General features: G+C 20.0%; 1 protein-coding gene across 1 annotated transcript; it reads left to right on the top strand.

The window, feature by feature from the left end:
- The first annotated feature begins 387 nt into the window (after positions 1-387).
- LOC122715425 lies at positions 388-2,802 on the top strand. Its single transcript, XM_043937611.1, has 2 exons — positions 388-482; positions 1,324-2,802. The coding sequence occupies exons 1-2, from the start codon at positions 471-473 to the stop codon at positions 1,660-1,662; spliced, it is 351 nt and encodes a 116-aa protein (XP_043793546.1). The 5' UTR covers positions 388-470; the 3' UTR covers positions 1,663-2,802.
- Positions 2,803-14,154: the final 11,352 nt, after the last annotated feature.

Consider the following 14,154-nt stretch of genomic DNA (forward strand, 5'->3'; position numbering starts at 1 on the left):
TCAAACTAATAACAGTAATATCAATAGTCTATGTATATAATGTAGTTTTAAATAATTGAATAATTTATATTATTGCGTTTTATGTGAAATATGACAGTTTTACTATATATTACTCATTATTACATGTATTTGTTTCAATCAGTTTTTTTAGTCTTTTGATCTCTTTTCCTTCTAAGTTATCAAATTATTTTTCAAATTGTTAGTTCTATATTATTTATATTTATTATATTATTTATATATATTTTTTTTCTTTTTTTTTTTTTTTTTCTTTTAAATAGAATACTTCTAAATGCATAGAATACTGCTGTTTTTCCTACACTCTAAATTAATTTTTAACGTTGTAAATAATATTTTTAATTATAAATAAATTTTGCTCTTTTATTAATGCTTATTTTAAATGTAGAACAAGAATAAAAGTTCGATTCTGTCTTTTAATTTTGTAACAAAAAGAGAAAAATGAAGGTAACCAAATGGATGTTCAGGTGAAGCCTTGCATTTTACTGCCATTATATTTTTAGATACACGTTGTATTAAAAGACCAAAAGCTAATAATCAAATTTCATTTCATTATTTACATTAAAGATGATAGAATAGAATTCCTTAAAGTTAATGGCTGTTTTCCTTAAAGTTAATGCTTTTGCATAACAGCTTATGATTGTCTGTATATGTTAACATGCAATCATAATTATAGGTATCTTGTGAGTGCTCGATGTTGGAATCGTCAACACTTTTGAGCTTTTGAATTTATTCGCCTAAAGTTATTAGAATCAACTCTAAAACTGAAAAAATAAGCTTGGATTTATAATATAATAAGATAAGCTAGCGATTACGCGAATATGAAATTTATCTTAAAATAATGCAATGTTCGAATTTGTTTTGTTGGCTTGACGTCAAGTTTGTTTTGTTGTCTTTATACTTAAAATATAATTGTATGAATTATATTAATAAATATTTTTTTAATACTTTTTCTTTTTTGTGGTTAGATATAAATTATAACGTGCTATTTTAAAACATTAAATAGTTGAAAAAATTTTTTCAAATTGACTTCAAATTATCGATCAATCAATCATTATTGGTGTTAATTATCATATGAATATGATAAAATAAGTAGAATTAACCATGGAATTTAAATATCGTTACTTCAGACTCAATAATTTTTTATTTCATATCATAAAAGTGATCAATGATTTGAGATTAATAAATATATTAATTGTCGATTGCAATTTATAGTAGTATTATAGTAATTGATTTAACTTGAATAAGAATTAAAAATGATCCTGAATCGATGGTAGAGTTAATAAATATATTAATTTTTAATTCCAGATTGTAAAAGTGATCGATTTAAGCTTTTTGATGGACATAAATTCTCGACTCCAATATATGACTGTCGATTACGCGCAGGATGATAAAGTTTCCGATGTCGGTATAGATGCTATCATCGTTTACAATGTCATCGTGGATATTGTGATGCTTCCTGCAATTATAGCAGGATGCACAGATACATCTGATATTCTCTATATAGTACTGGTCAAGAGGAAAATCTGTGGTCTAGTTCTCTATTTTACTTTCTTCGGATCTAATAGAATGTTGGCAAAAGCGATAAATCTGAAATCCAGAAAATACAAATGGATAGTAAATCCATATCGATGGAAAGAAAAATAAAATCGTTTTTCTGGGCACCGGCCAGATATTTTAAAAATTATACGAAATATAATTGTAATTTAATCATCTGCTCTTTTCTTTATATTATCTTTGATTAATTATAGTTCTGTAATATAAATAAATTATTTAAATTAGGGGATCAATATTTGGTCAATCACATAATATAATTTTGAATTATGTGCAAAGTTTATATTGATTTTTATTATATTGATGCGCATTTTTGGTAAATTTTTAAATTTTATGTTAAAAAATCAAAATTTACATATTTCAATAATTAAAAATGTGCAATTGTAAAATTTATATTTATTTTTATTTTTATTGAATGTTTCTACCAAAACAAGCGAGATATTGGAAAATACATTTTTATTTCTTTCAGATCATTCGAATATTTACATGTGGAATATTGATACATCTTTTGTGACAACTTTTTATTATGTATTATTATATTATTATATTATTATATTATTGTATTTATTATATATTTTTATTATATAATTCAAAAATCTAGAAATTGTCGCCTATCAATATTATTCTTAGTTACAGGGATTTAATGTGGATGATTGAAAGCAACTTTCAAGATTACATAGATAACAATATCAGCTGGGACATCGATAGCTGTTCTAATAATAAACTCTAGTAAATAATACTAAAAAATCAGAACTAATATCATTCCACGTTAAATATTTCTCATTAATTGCTTATTAGCCTTTTTAAGTGTTGCATATTAAAAATCAATGTTTTAATTTTTATCCAGAAATAATAAATGTGCAATTGATTAAAATCTCAAACAATAAAAAATTATCGTATAAACTATAGTTGATGCTTGAATGATTAATCTATTAATCTGATTATCATCTAAATTAATCTGATTAATCATGAAGGGAACTCTTTTGAGTACTTTGTATAATTGAATTGCTCTTTGAAAGAAATTGCAGCTAGATAAATATTAAATATAACAAATATTAAAGTCGAATAGAAAACTTCAAAACCATTTTCTGAATAGCTAATTAAAACGAAACGAATCTTACTGTGAAGGAATAATGACGTTTATGCAAAAGAAATAAATATGTCTTTTTAAATACGAATGTATTTATTTTTCAATCAAATTTTTATAATACTTCTCCTTTGAAAATCTAAATTTTTTATCTAAATTATATTAAATTATATTAAATTATATTAAAATTATAAATATTTTAAATATTATTAAAATCAAAAAAAGAAAAAAATTATCACAAAGATGATATATAGTGGCTACAAACAATGTTATAATATATATATGCAATGTTATAATATTTATATGCTAATTAATTAAGTTCAAATATGATAAATTTTAAAATATTATAAAATTTGATAAAAAAAAAATACTTTGTTAAAAAATAAAGATATTGTATCTTTAAAGATAAATACTTTTAGTAATTACTAAATAAATAGAACTTTTTTTTTTAGACACATCCTATATAACTATTAAGAAGAATTTAATATTACATAACAAAACTTAAAATTTAATAAAAAAAATGTAAATAAAAACCATTTTAACCATTTTATAGATAACTTTTAATTCAGATTTATATATATAAATAATTATTATCTTCTAACGTGCAATTCAACATTTAACGATAGTTTAATTTAATAAAGGATTAATTTTATGGATAATTGATGCTAATCTTAAATAACAACAAGATAATATTAGTGCTTTCAGCGAGAATTTCAATACGAATATTTACTTGATATATTAATCATTAAATATGAATTCATTATTATTTATTATTATAATTATATTATATATAATTATATATTCCAATTCTTTTTTTTTTTTTTTTTTACATTAGAAACAACTTTTAATTTCTATGTATTGATATGTTGACTAATTTAATTGATTTTGCGATAACGCATATTTTTTGCTTTCATTTACATTTTTAAAACATTATAGTTCTTATAGTTCTTAACTCTTATTTATAGTTTCAATTCTGATTATTATAATTGTTATAATTTTATTTTATGCTGAATCAATGCTAAGAATGGTACTAAAATATATATTTGTCATTAATATTATAATTTAAGTTTAAGTATAGTTTTATACGTGCTTTAGATTCTAAAAAATTTTTAGTACCTCTCTCAATGTTATTAATTCAGTATAGAATAAAATTATAGACGAGATTATAGACGAGAAAAATAATAGATATGTAATTTTGCAGTATTTTATATTGCAAATATAAAAGTCACATGTTCTTTAATATCTTCAATAAGATTAGAATATTTCTAACATATTACAAATTATGTATATCAAATATGTTTTTTTGAATTTCCTTTATTGATTTCTTTTTTTCATAATAAAATAAAGCTTTAAAAAAAATAGAATCAAATAATAAAAATTAAGAAAAGTACTTCCTAAACTGTAGAATAAGTATGAGAATATTTTATTTTTGTAAATCTTTTAATGAAAAGATTTTATGAAAAGATAATTTATAATAAATTATATGAAAAGATAATCATAAGAATTATATTATTTGAATATATTATATAATTTATAATTACATCACAAATATTAGCTATATATAATCATTATAAATTATATTAAATAATAATGATCTATTCGTTCTTTCTACGTTTAAATTTAATAAATTTTTTAGTTTTATATTTGAAAAACGATTAATATAATAATAACGATAATATTATATTGATTGTAATGTATAAAATAACAATAAAAAAAAGAAAAGAAGACAAAGAAGTAAGCAAGATAAGCATTCTATAAAATACTATGCTATTTTGTAGATATTAATTATCTACTTATATATAAATTATTTTTAATATTTATTTTTAAATATTTAATATTTAAATATTAATTAATAAATATTTAATTAATATCAATAATTTTAAATACTTAATTATATATCAAAACATCATATTATTTTTAATTAATACTGTAGATTATTATTTTAAGATTATATTATTTTTATTTATTTACTTAATTGCACTTAAATTATTTTATTTAATTAATTTTTATCTATCAATTATTACTTGTATATTAATATTCAATTCAAATAACTTATTTAATCAAAAATTAACTTAACTATAAATTTATATATTTGCCTATTAAAAATCTAATGATTCTCATTATTTTTTCGATTCGAATTTTTCATCTTACGACATGAATAACCGGAAGAATCAAAATATATGCAACTTTACACATTACATGTAAAGAATCTGCATTGCATTAATATTATATGCAAAATTAATAGATAACTATAAAAAAAAAATATTTTAATTTAAAAAAACTATACACATATTAATTTAAAGTAAGGAAAGAAAAATCTATGTTTTTCTTTTTAGTAGAAAATAAATAAAAATAATTATTTCTTTGAATGATAGTTGATTATTTTGTTGAGAAAAACACTTGATTCTAATTTCGCGATATTCATTGAAAAATTTAAAAAAGATTTTTACGAAGCAAACACTGATTTACTGATTGTATTGTATATGATCATCAAAATTTTTTGAAAAAGTAAAGTATTAGATGAAATAAAAAAAAAATAGTAATAGTATACGTAATGGTATAAAAAATAGTAATATTATAAAAAATATCAAATTTTACGATATTATCGCAAGAAAACATATTGTCATCTATATTGGAATTTTTCCTAACTTCAAACCTAATCTTAATTAATAATCTGTACAGAAAAAAATCAAATAAAATAATATTAAATACATAAAATAACTAAATATATTAAAATAAAATAATGATCAACAAATTTCATTTTAAAAAGTCAAAATGTAAAATACCCGTAATTATAATCTATTATAATGGTAATTATAATGGTAAAATATAAAATATAAAAAAATATAAAAAATAAAATATATAAAATATAAAATATAAAAAAAAAATAGAATAATTTAATCATATAATTTATGAATTTCTAATTATGATAAGAAACACGTATTACTAACATAGGACAAATAAAAAATTAACAATTATGGAAAAAGTACTACATAGCAGAATCATACAGAATCATCAGAATCATACAGAAATTCTGTTTTTGTAGAAACATGATGCATGTAAATATTATAATTATTGATGTAACAATGACATTTTGTATTGCAATTTCGATTATATTTCGATCGAAATATAAGAATTCGACAGTTCAACAACATTAATAAATCCAAATTTGTTAAGTGTAGCATGAACAAATTTTAATTTTTTAAAAAAATAGTATAGTAAAAAATGTTTCCAATTTTAAGTATGATATAAACAAAGGAAAAAAATACATATATAAACAATATAATTATATCCATTTAGAAATTCAATATATATGTTGCTGAAATAATTTGATAAAATAAAATTTATTACTATGAACTATATATTTATTTTAATTATTATTTTAATTAATTATAAAAAAAAATAAAAATTTATGCCAAATACATCTATATTTATGAAACAAATAAAGTGTAATTACTTAATATAGAAGAAAATTATCATGCTATGTGCATGCTATAAATTATTTCTTCGATTTCCAACAAAATCTAATAATAATTTATATAGATAAAAATCAAAAACTAAAAACAAATGTATATCATGAACATATTAAAATAAACAATAACAATTGAAATCTTGACTGAAAAGTTAATAATATGTGTAATACGAGTAATGCTAATAACCTCAACAATAAAATTGTCGATCGAAGAAAAAAGCATAAAAAAACTCGGAGATTAATTAATTTTATTGTCACAATATTTAATAAAGTCTATAAATTCTACAATAAAATAGGAATAGATAGAATACTTACTACTAATACTAAATATATATACTTATTACTAATACTTATTAATTGAAAGATTTTATTTTATTAATTTATAAATTTTCTTTGATTTTCTGATTGGTAAATGATGCAAATTTAATTTACTTAAGCATGCGAAAAACATTACATTAAAACATTATATAATATAATATTATATAATATAATATTAATTATATAAACATTATATAATATAATATAATATTATAATTTCCTGTACAATTTGAAATTCTATGAATATCCGTTTATGAAAAAATATAATAAGAATTAAGTATAAAAATTAATCAAATTAGAAAGAATTAAAAATGCTAAATATTTTAATAATTAAGATAAAAATTAAAGAAATATATGAAAACTGCATTATAAAAAAGAAAGGAAATACGAAAGATCATTAAATTAGAGAAAATTAGAATGTAGAAAAATAGATTAAAGTGTAATTCTTAGTTTGGTATGTTTTCCAAGAAAAAAAAAATTACTAATGAAAATTATTAAATCTTTTAATAAAATATTTTTCTTTTTTTAAGTAAATTTTGAAAAAAAAACAATTTTGGAAAATAATGCCAATTATCAGATTTCACCACGAGATGACTACACATCGAAACCCATTTAAAGCTAAAAAATTAAATGAAACAAAAATTAAATAAATTAAGAACACATAAATAAAGTACAAAAGATTAAAATTAATAATTAATATAAATGAATTAGAAAAATGTAAAATATTGATAAATAAATAATTGATAAATAAATTATAATTAATAATTAATATTAAATAAATTATAAAAAAAATATAATATTATATAAAACAAAAAAAGTAAAAATAAGAAATAAATAAAAATTAAATAAATCTGAAAAGTCTAAAAAGAAAAATTAATTCGGAATGAAATGATTATTTAAATTAATGTATAATTGCTTTTACAATGATCTTTTACAATAATTAATCGCTCGTTTATTAATCCTACAATGAAGCTTAAGTCTAACTTAATTTATATCTTAATATTATTTACATCTATCTTCTAATTCTATCTAAAGATAAAATTGCAAGTCAATCAAGAATATCAAGAATTGCACTGCTTAGTAAAAAAGAACTCAAAATTTTACGTGCACTCTAGTCTAATAATTGAGAAAAATAATTAATAATGCAAACTTTAAATTGGAGCGCATAATTCTTGGCTTACCATCAATTTCCATAATAAATAATTCATAATAAATGATGAAATATTTTTAAGTTTAAAATATTTCATAAATTTTTTAATGAAATATTTTTTTTTTTATGGACAAAATTTGGAAAAAAGAATTGAAAATTCAAATCTCACCAGCGAGGAGATAACTATATCGAGACTCATATTAAACTATAAATTAAAAAATAAATCAAGAAATAAATATAGAATAAATAAATAAGTTTTTAATTATAAATTAAAAAATAAATCAAGAAATAAATTTAGAAATGAATAGAAATGAAAAGAATAAATGAATAAATAAAGAAATGAAAATATAAATTAAAAAAAGAACAAACAAATATCGAAATAAATAGATAAAAAAATAAATAAATAAATAAATGAGTGAAAATTATAAATTAAGAAATACATTATAAAATAAATATTTAAATAAAGATATATAATATACGACAGTAATATTAAATAAATTTTATAACAATAAATGATTACATAAACAATTAATTTTTTTTGTAACAAAAAAAGTTCTCGATATTATAAAAATTTAGTTAAAATATCATCGATCTTTTCAACACGTAAGTTCGTTAAGAAATGACCTCTAGCGCATTATATGTATAGGAAACCGCTGTCACTGTCACAAAATTCGACGAAAACGTACATTTTCTACCGATTGGGCCAAATCTGATTTTTCCAGTACAATAATGTATAATTCAGCAATTTTTTAACTTTTATTACTAATTTATAACATTATAATTTATTACGATAAAAAAATTGACATATCTTTACTATTTTTATTATTTTATCACGTTTTTAACAATTTATTATGATAGTAAATGATATGATTGATTATGATAAAATCGATATATTTTTATAAAACTAAATTTCTGTGATGTTAGTTTTCGACTTATTTAACTATAATTGTATTACGATATTAAGATATTATTAAGATATTCTAAATGCCATTTTACGTGAAAAATAATTATAAATTATTTATATGGACTGTTTTATAATTATAAATTAAAATGACGGATTATGATCAATCGAAAATAACAATATGAAATAAAAGTTTGTAAATAAAGAAAGATAATTGATATTGAATAATGATGGATAATTCTAATTTTGTTTGCAATTTTTGCTAATAATCGTGGCAATTAAATTAAATTGAATTCAAATAATTATGCAACATTTAATCTACCAAAAAAAGCTAAAGCATGTAATTTACTAATCGGATCAGTATACGTGTAATTGATTGAGATTCAACAATTGATTGAGATCAAGATTTTGATGTTACATTTCCCTCAGAGATGTTTGATCGTTATTTGATTTTTGTGCTAAATCCTAAAATCATCTTCTAATCAACATATAATAATAATTATAATATATAAATATAATAAATAAATTAGTTCAGAATTGAAAAATTATAATATCATTCTTATCAAATAGAACAATAATTGTATAATAATAATATGTGTATAATAATATGTGAATAAGAAATTTAAAATCAAATTAAATTAAAAAAAAAATAAAAGTTTTTTTTAAACTAAAAGTTAGAAGTGAAATAAAATTAAAAGTTAAAAATTAAATAAAAATAAATTTAAAAGTTAAATTTAATTAAATAACAATTTGAAATAAAATTAAAAATTAAAAATCAATATAAATTAAAAATTGAAGAATAAATTAAAATAAAATTAAAATTTAAAGCAAATTATAAATTAAAATTAAATTAATATAAATTTAAAAATTAAAAGTTAAAGTAAATTAAAAATTAAATTTAAATAAAAATTGAACTCGATGTATCTCTTACAAAAATTTGATAGAAGATAGTGATATCTAAGTAATGATTTTTTTTTTCTCTGAATTTGCGACGCAATGTAAAGTAACAACGGTTGGATTTGATTGTATTTTACCTGTTCATGTTGTGAAAAATGATTTTTCTATTATAATTCGATTCAATTATTTTTAGATTTTTATTAATAATTTATACATTCAGCAATGTATTACAATAATACATTTAAAAATTAATATACTTTTACGAATTACAAATACAAATTAAATCTACATTATTTTACATTATTAATTTTTAATTTTTAAATTATATTAAAATATTTTAAATGTTATTTATTATAAATTATAATATATAATATTATATGTTATAATTATGAAAAAAAATAATTATAATCATAAATTAAAATAATCACCAAATAATAACGATATGATGAAATAAAAGTTCTAATTTTTGCTATATTAAAGACCATTGAAAGAATTCTTATATTATTTCAGTATAATAATTTTTATTTATATAATTTATTATATAATAATTTTTATACAATTTTTAATTTTTATTCAGTCTTATATAATTTTATACTTTTCTTATGCTTTGTTTTTCATTTATTTTTAACTCTTTCTATATTTTAAATTTTATTAACGTATTTAATTCTTATGATGAATTTCTGGTCTACTTTTAAAATTTTGTTATTAATTATTCATTATTATTATTAATTGAATTATATTTCAATTTTCGCGCAATTAAAATGAATAAAAAACTATGCCATTTCAGCCAGGAAACCACTAAAGTTTAACATTTAGACGAATCAGTATGTATGGCGTTAGTCTAAATGTTATTGTCAAAAATCATAGAAAGGAAATGCGTTACATCGATATAGATATATAAATTTTTGGAATTTAATATTGTGCTTTAATTTGTAGATTATTAATACTTTTTTTTTTAATTAATATGTGTGTATTAAATCATTTATCAAGTATTATTACATCGAAATTGAATTGATTTTCTATCGTTATTAATAATCCGTACTAAAAACATCCGAAATCGGATTTGAATTTAGTTATTATTTTATTTTAACATTATTTAATGTAAAATTGGTTTTACGGTTCTAATTTCCATTTTGTGCAGCTTATCGTTTAATGAAATAATGGATAATTAATGGAATGATTTTAAAGATATAATAGATTATGCATCACGACTTTTGTATATGTAAGATGTAACATGGCTTTAATTTATTTTAACAAAAGACAGTAATTATTATAAGTTTCTCTTGTTTTTTAATCATAGAGAAATAAAAATAATTAGATAAGATTGTTGTAATCAATTTTATTTTATAATATTTTCATATATTAAATGTGTTTATCTAGCATTCGATTTAAAGTTGAGAATGTTTCATATAATAATTCCGTCTGTTTAAAGAATAGAATGTATCGTTTTTATATTTATTTTTGATATTACGTTCAAGGTAGTAAATATTTTGTTTTCGAATAATCGATGATTCGTAATTATATCGTTCGACATAATTTGTTGCCGAACTTCAAGTTATCTTCTCTTCATTCAATTCGATAATCGAAATCATAGTGCGAGATGATTCTTCCATCTAAAATCGTGCCTATGGATATTTCGCTTTTGGCTAATCTATTGTGTAATTTTTTTTTATTATTTCCTGATTATTTTATATATTGTTATTTTCTTTTCCTATATATTGTTATTTAATTTATTCAATAATTTATAATATTATTTAATATTATTTATTTATAATATTATTACATATTATTATAATTGATAATTCTTTGAGAAATAATTTATTCAATTTTTTTTATTAAACTATTTTTTATTAAACTATTTTTTATTAAACTATTTTTTATTAATATATCCTCACGAAATACTGATGATGATTTTATATGTTGGTCGTATACCGATGAAAAGAATATCGATCGACATAATTAGTTTAATTTGCGAATTAATTATGTTATTAATTTCATCGATTCCAATTGTTACATTATTTTTTTATTTATAGACCTTTATTACTTGGATTGATTGATTTAAGTATTTTTATCGATTTCGATCGTTTAAATTAATCTTGATTAATTTACATTTACATTTCAGATAATTCGATTACACGCTATTTCTATAATTATTGCACATATATACGTATATTCGTTATAATACGTATATTCGTTATAATTATAATTATAATTATAATTATTATGTTATACGTATAATTATTGTATCATTTAAATAATTACTCCGAAATACATCGAATTATTGCGTCATTTTATAATTCTTACATTGTATGTTCTATTTTAATCTAGTACGCACCGAAAAAAAAAAATATCCTCAGACTGATAATAGCGAAAAATATTTCGCGGCTAAATCGATTTACGCGCCTTAATTATTTTACTTTTCTCGTCTCGATTACTTTAATTAGTTTCGTTTAAACGTCTTTATCGATTTCATCTCTTTAGTTAATTTAAATTGTTTCGATCATCTTAATCGATTTTATATTGATAACAAATAAAAACATCACAGTAATCACGCGTATTTAATTGTTAAAATTTAATAACGTTTTATTTTTTTTTTAATTTCTTATCTTTCGATACATCTTGGATGAATATATAAATATATATAAATAAATCATTCTTGATAATATATCATTCGTTTTAAAATTATTTCTTAATTCGTCTTCCTTAAAGAAAAAATAAATTTTTAAATTCCTATTTATTATTTTTCTTTATTTCGATCTTTTTATTCTTTTCCTCTTTCTCCTTCTTTTCTTATACTTTTTTGATTACGTTCCAACACGCTTCTGCTATTCGCGTCATTGAAAGCTAAGGAAAATGGCCACGGCCCGCTCCCTGTACCCGAAAGTAAAAGCCAGTAAAAGAGACCCGATATAATCTTCTCTATTTATCTTCTGTCAATGTTTCCTCAAAAATTCGACGATTCCAGCTTGGAGGACAATACACTCCTTGAATCGAAGAAAATAATTTCGTGAATGAAAACATCCCGGATCCGAAAGAGAAGTTTCCCCCCATCGTATGAAAAACACTGAGAGTCATTCCGTTGCTCGCAAAAAAATTCGAATCGAGAAATGAGTCTCGAACTTCACGCGTACGGAAGAAATAATGTTCCAATTTATTAGCCACAGGTTCTTTAGGATAAAATTATAGTAAGATATTTACGTTACTCGAGATTATTTGATTATTATAATTATTTATATTATTATATCAACGAATTATTATTATTCTTTATCGTTATTATTAATCGTATTTTCTTATCGTTATTGATCATATCGTTTTTTTATCATTATTAATCATATTTTTTTATCGTTATTATTATTCTTTTACTTATTATTATTTTTTAATAATATTTAATTATTTCTAAACACAAACGAATAAATATCTATTTAATTTATGAATTTCATAATTTTAGAATAGGAACGAATAAGTGCCATCTCTACGCAAGGAATCGGTCGATTTGATAACATCGGGACAGATGGTTCCGATCATTTATTTCGGTTTCATCATTTAATCGGTCGTTTATCAACATTCTTTTCTTTTCTGATTATCTATTTTAAATTAAATGTTAAAATTAAATATTAATTAGTTTAATTAATTATTCATCTTAATTAGTATCATCCACGCGTTCTAAAGTTTGGTTATATTGGAATAACACTGGCGGAGGATAGATGATAAGAAAGTTATATATATCAGATCTATTATCGACTTTTGTTCCCGATTACAGGGAATGGGTTGCGACAAGACATTCGTTCAATGGCCCAGAAAGATATCGGGCGTCGAATGCATAACAGAAGAAACATATTGGCGCATAATCAAAGAAATATAAGCAAAAAAAAGAAAAGAATAAAAGGATCCAAATAAAGAAAAATAAATAGGAATAAATTTATTTTTTTTAATTAAAGGAAATTAAGAAATATAATTCTGAAACGGAAAATATATAAGTAAAATTATATATATATATATATATATATATATATAAAACATATATATAAACATAAATATATATATATATATAATGTATATAAATATATATATAATATATATACATAAATATATTACATATATATATTAAATATATTTATATATTAGTCGAAAACAATCATGAAAAGTTAACGTCTAATCCATTACTTTCGTTAATACCAGTCTCAAGGAATTTCTTTTATCAGGGTATCTCTAATTTATAAAACCTAATTCTAAAAATTAATTAAACTAATCAAGAATAATTGGAATTAATTGAGTAGTTCGAGTAATTAATTTCAAATAATGATAATTAACAGATATAACTTGAATTATTAAAACATATTGATAAAAGTAATTAAAATAATCGTAATAATTAACACATATAAATTAAATTAATTATATTAACTACATAATACTTAATTAATGCTTATGAATAAATTAATTAATTATATTGTCGGATACACGAAAATTAAAATAATTAAACTAATCGAATCGAGTTGATTAAAATTAAATTAATTAAACTAATTAGATACATGAACGAACATAAATTAATGAAAGTATTAAGATGTTTGGATCGATATTTCTTTTCGGAACACGCTTAGCGTCTAAAATCGGATCATGCTCTTTTGTGGCGATGTTTTAATTCAATGACATGGAAGATATCGAGTTTCGACTGCGAAGCGGTAAAAGAAGATCGTCGGTACGCGATCAAAAAAGCGAGCGAAAAAAAAGAATCGAAGTAAGTAAAGATATAATTTTTTAAA

The sequence above is a fragment of the Apis laboriosa genome, unplaced genomic scaffold, assembly GCF_014066325.1.
Source record: "Apis laboriosa isolate Shangri-la unplaced genomic scaffold, ASM1406632v1 scaffold35_cov144, whole genome shotgun sequence".
In the NCBI taxonomy this organism is placed as follows: Eukaryota; Metazoa; Arthropoda; class Insecta; order Hymenoptera; family Apidae; genus Apis; species Apis laboriosa.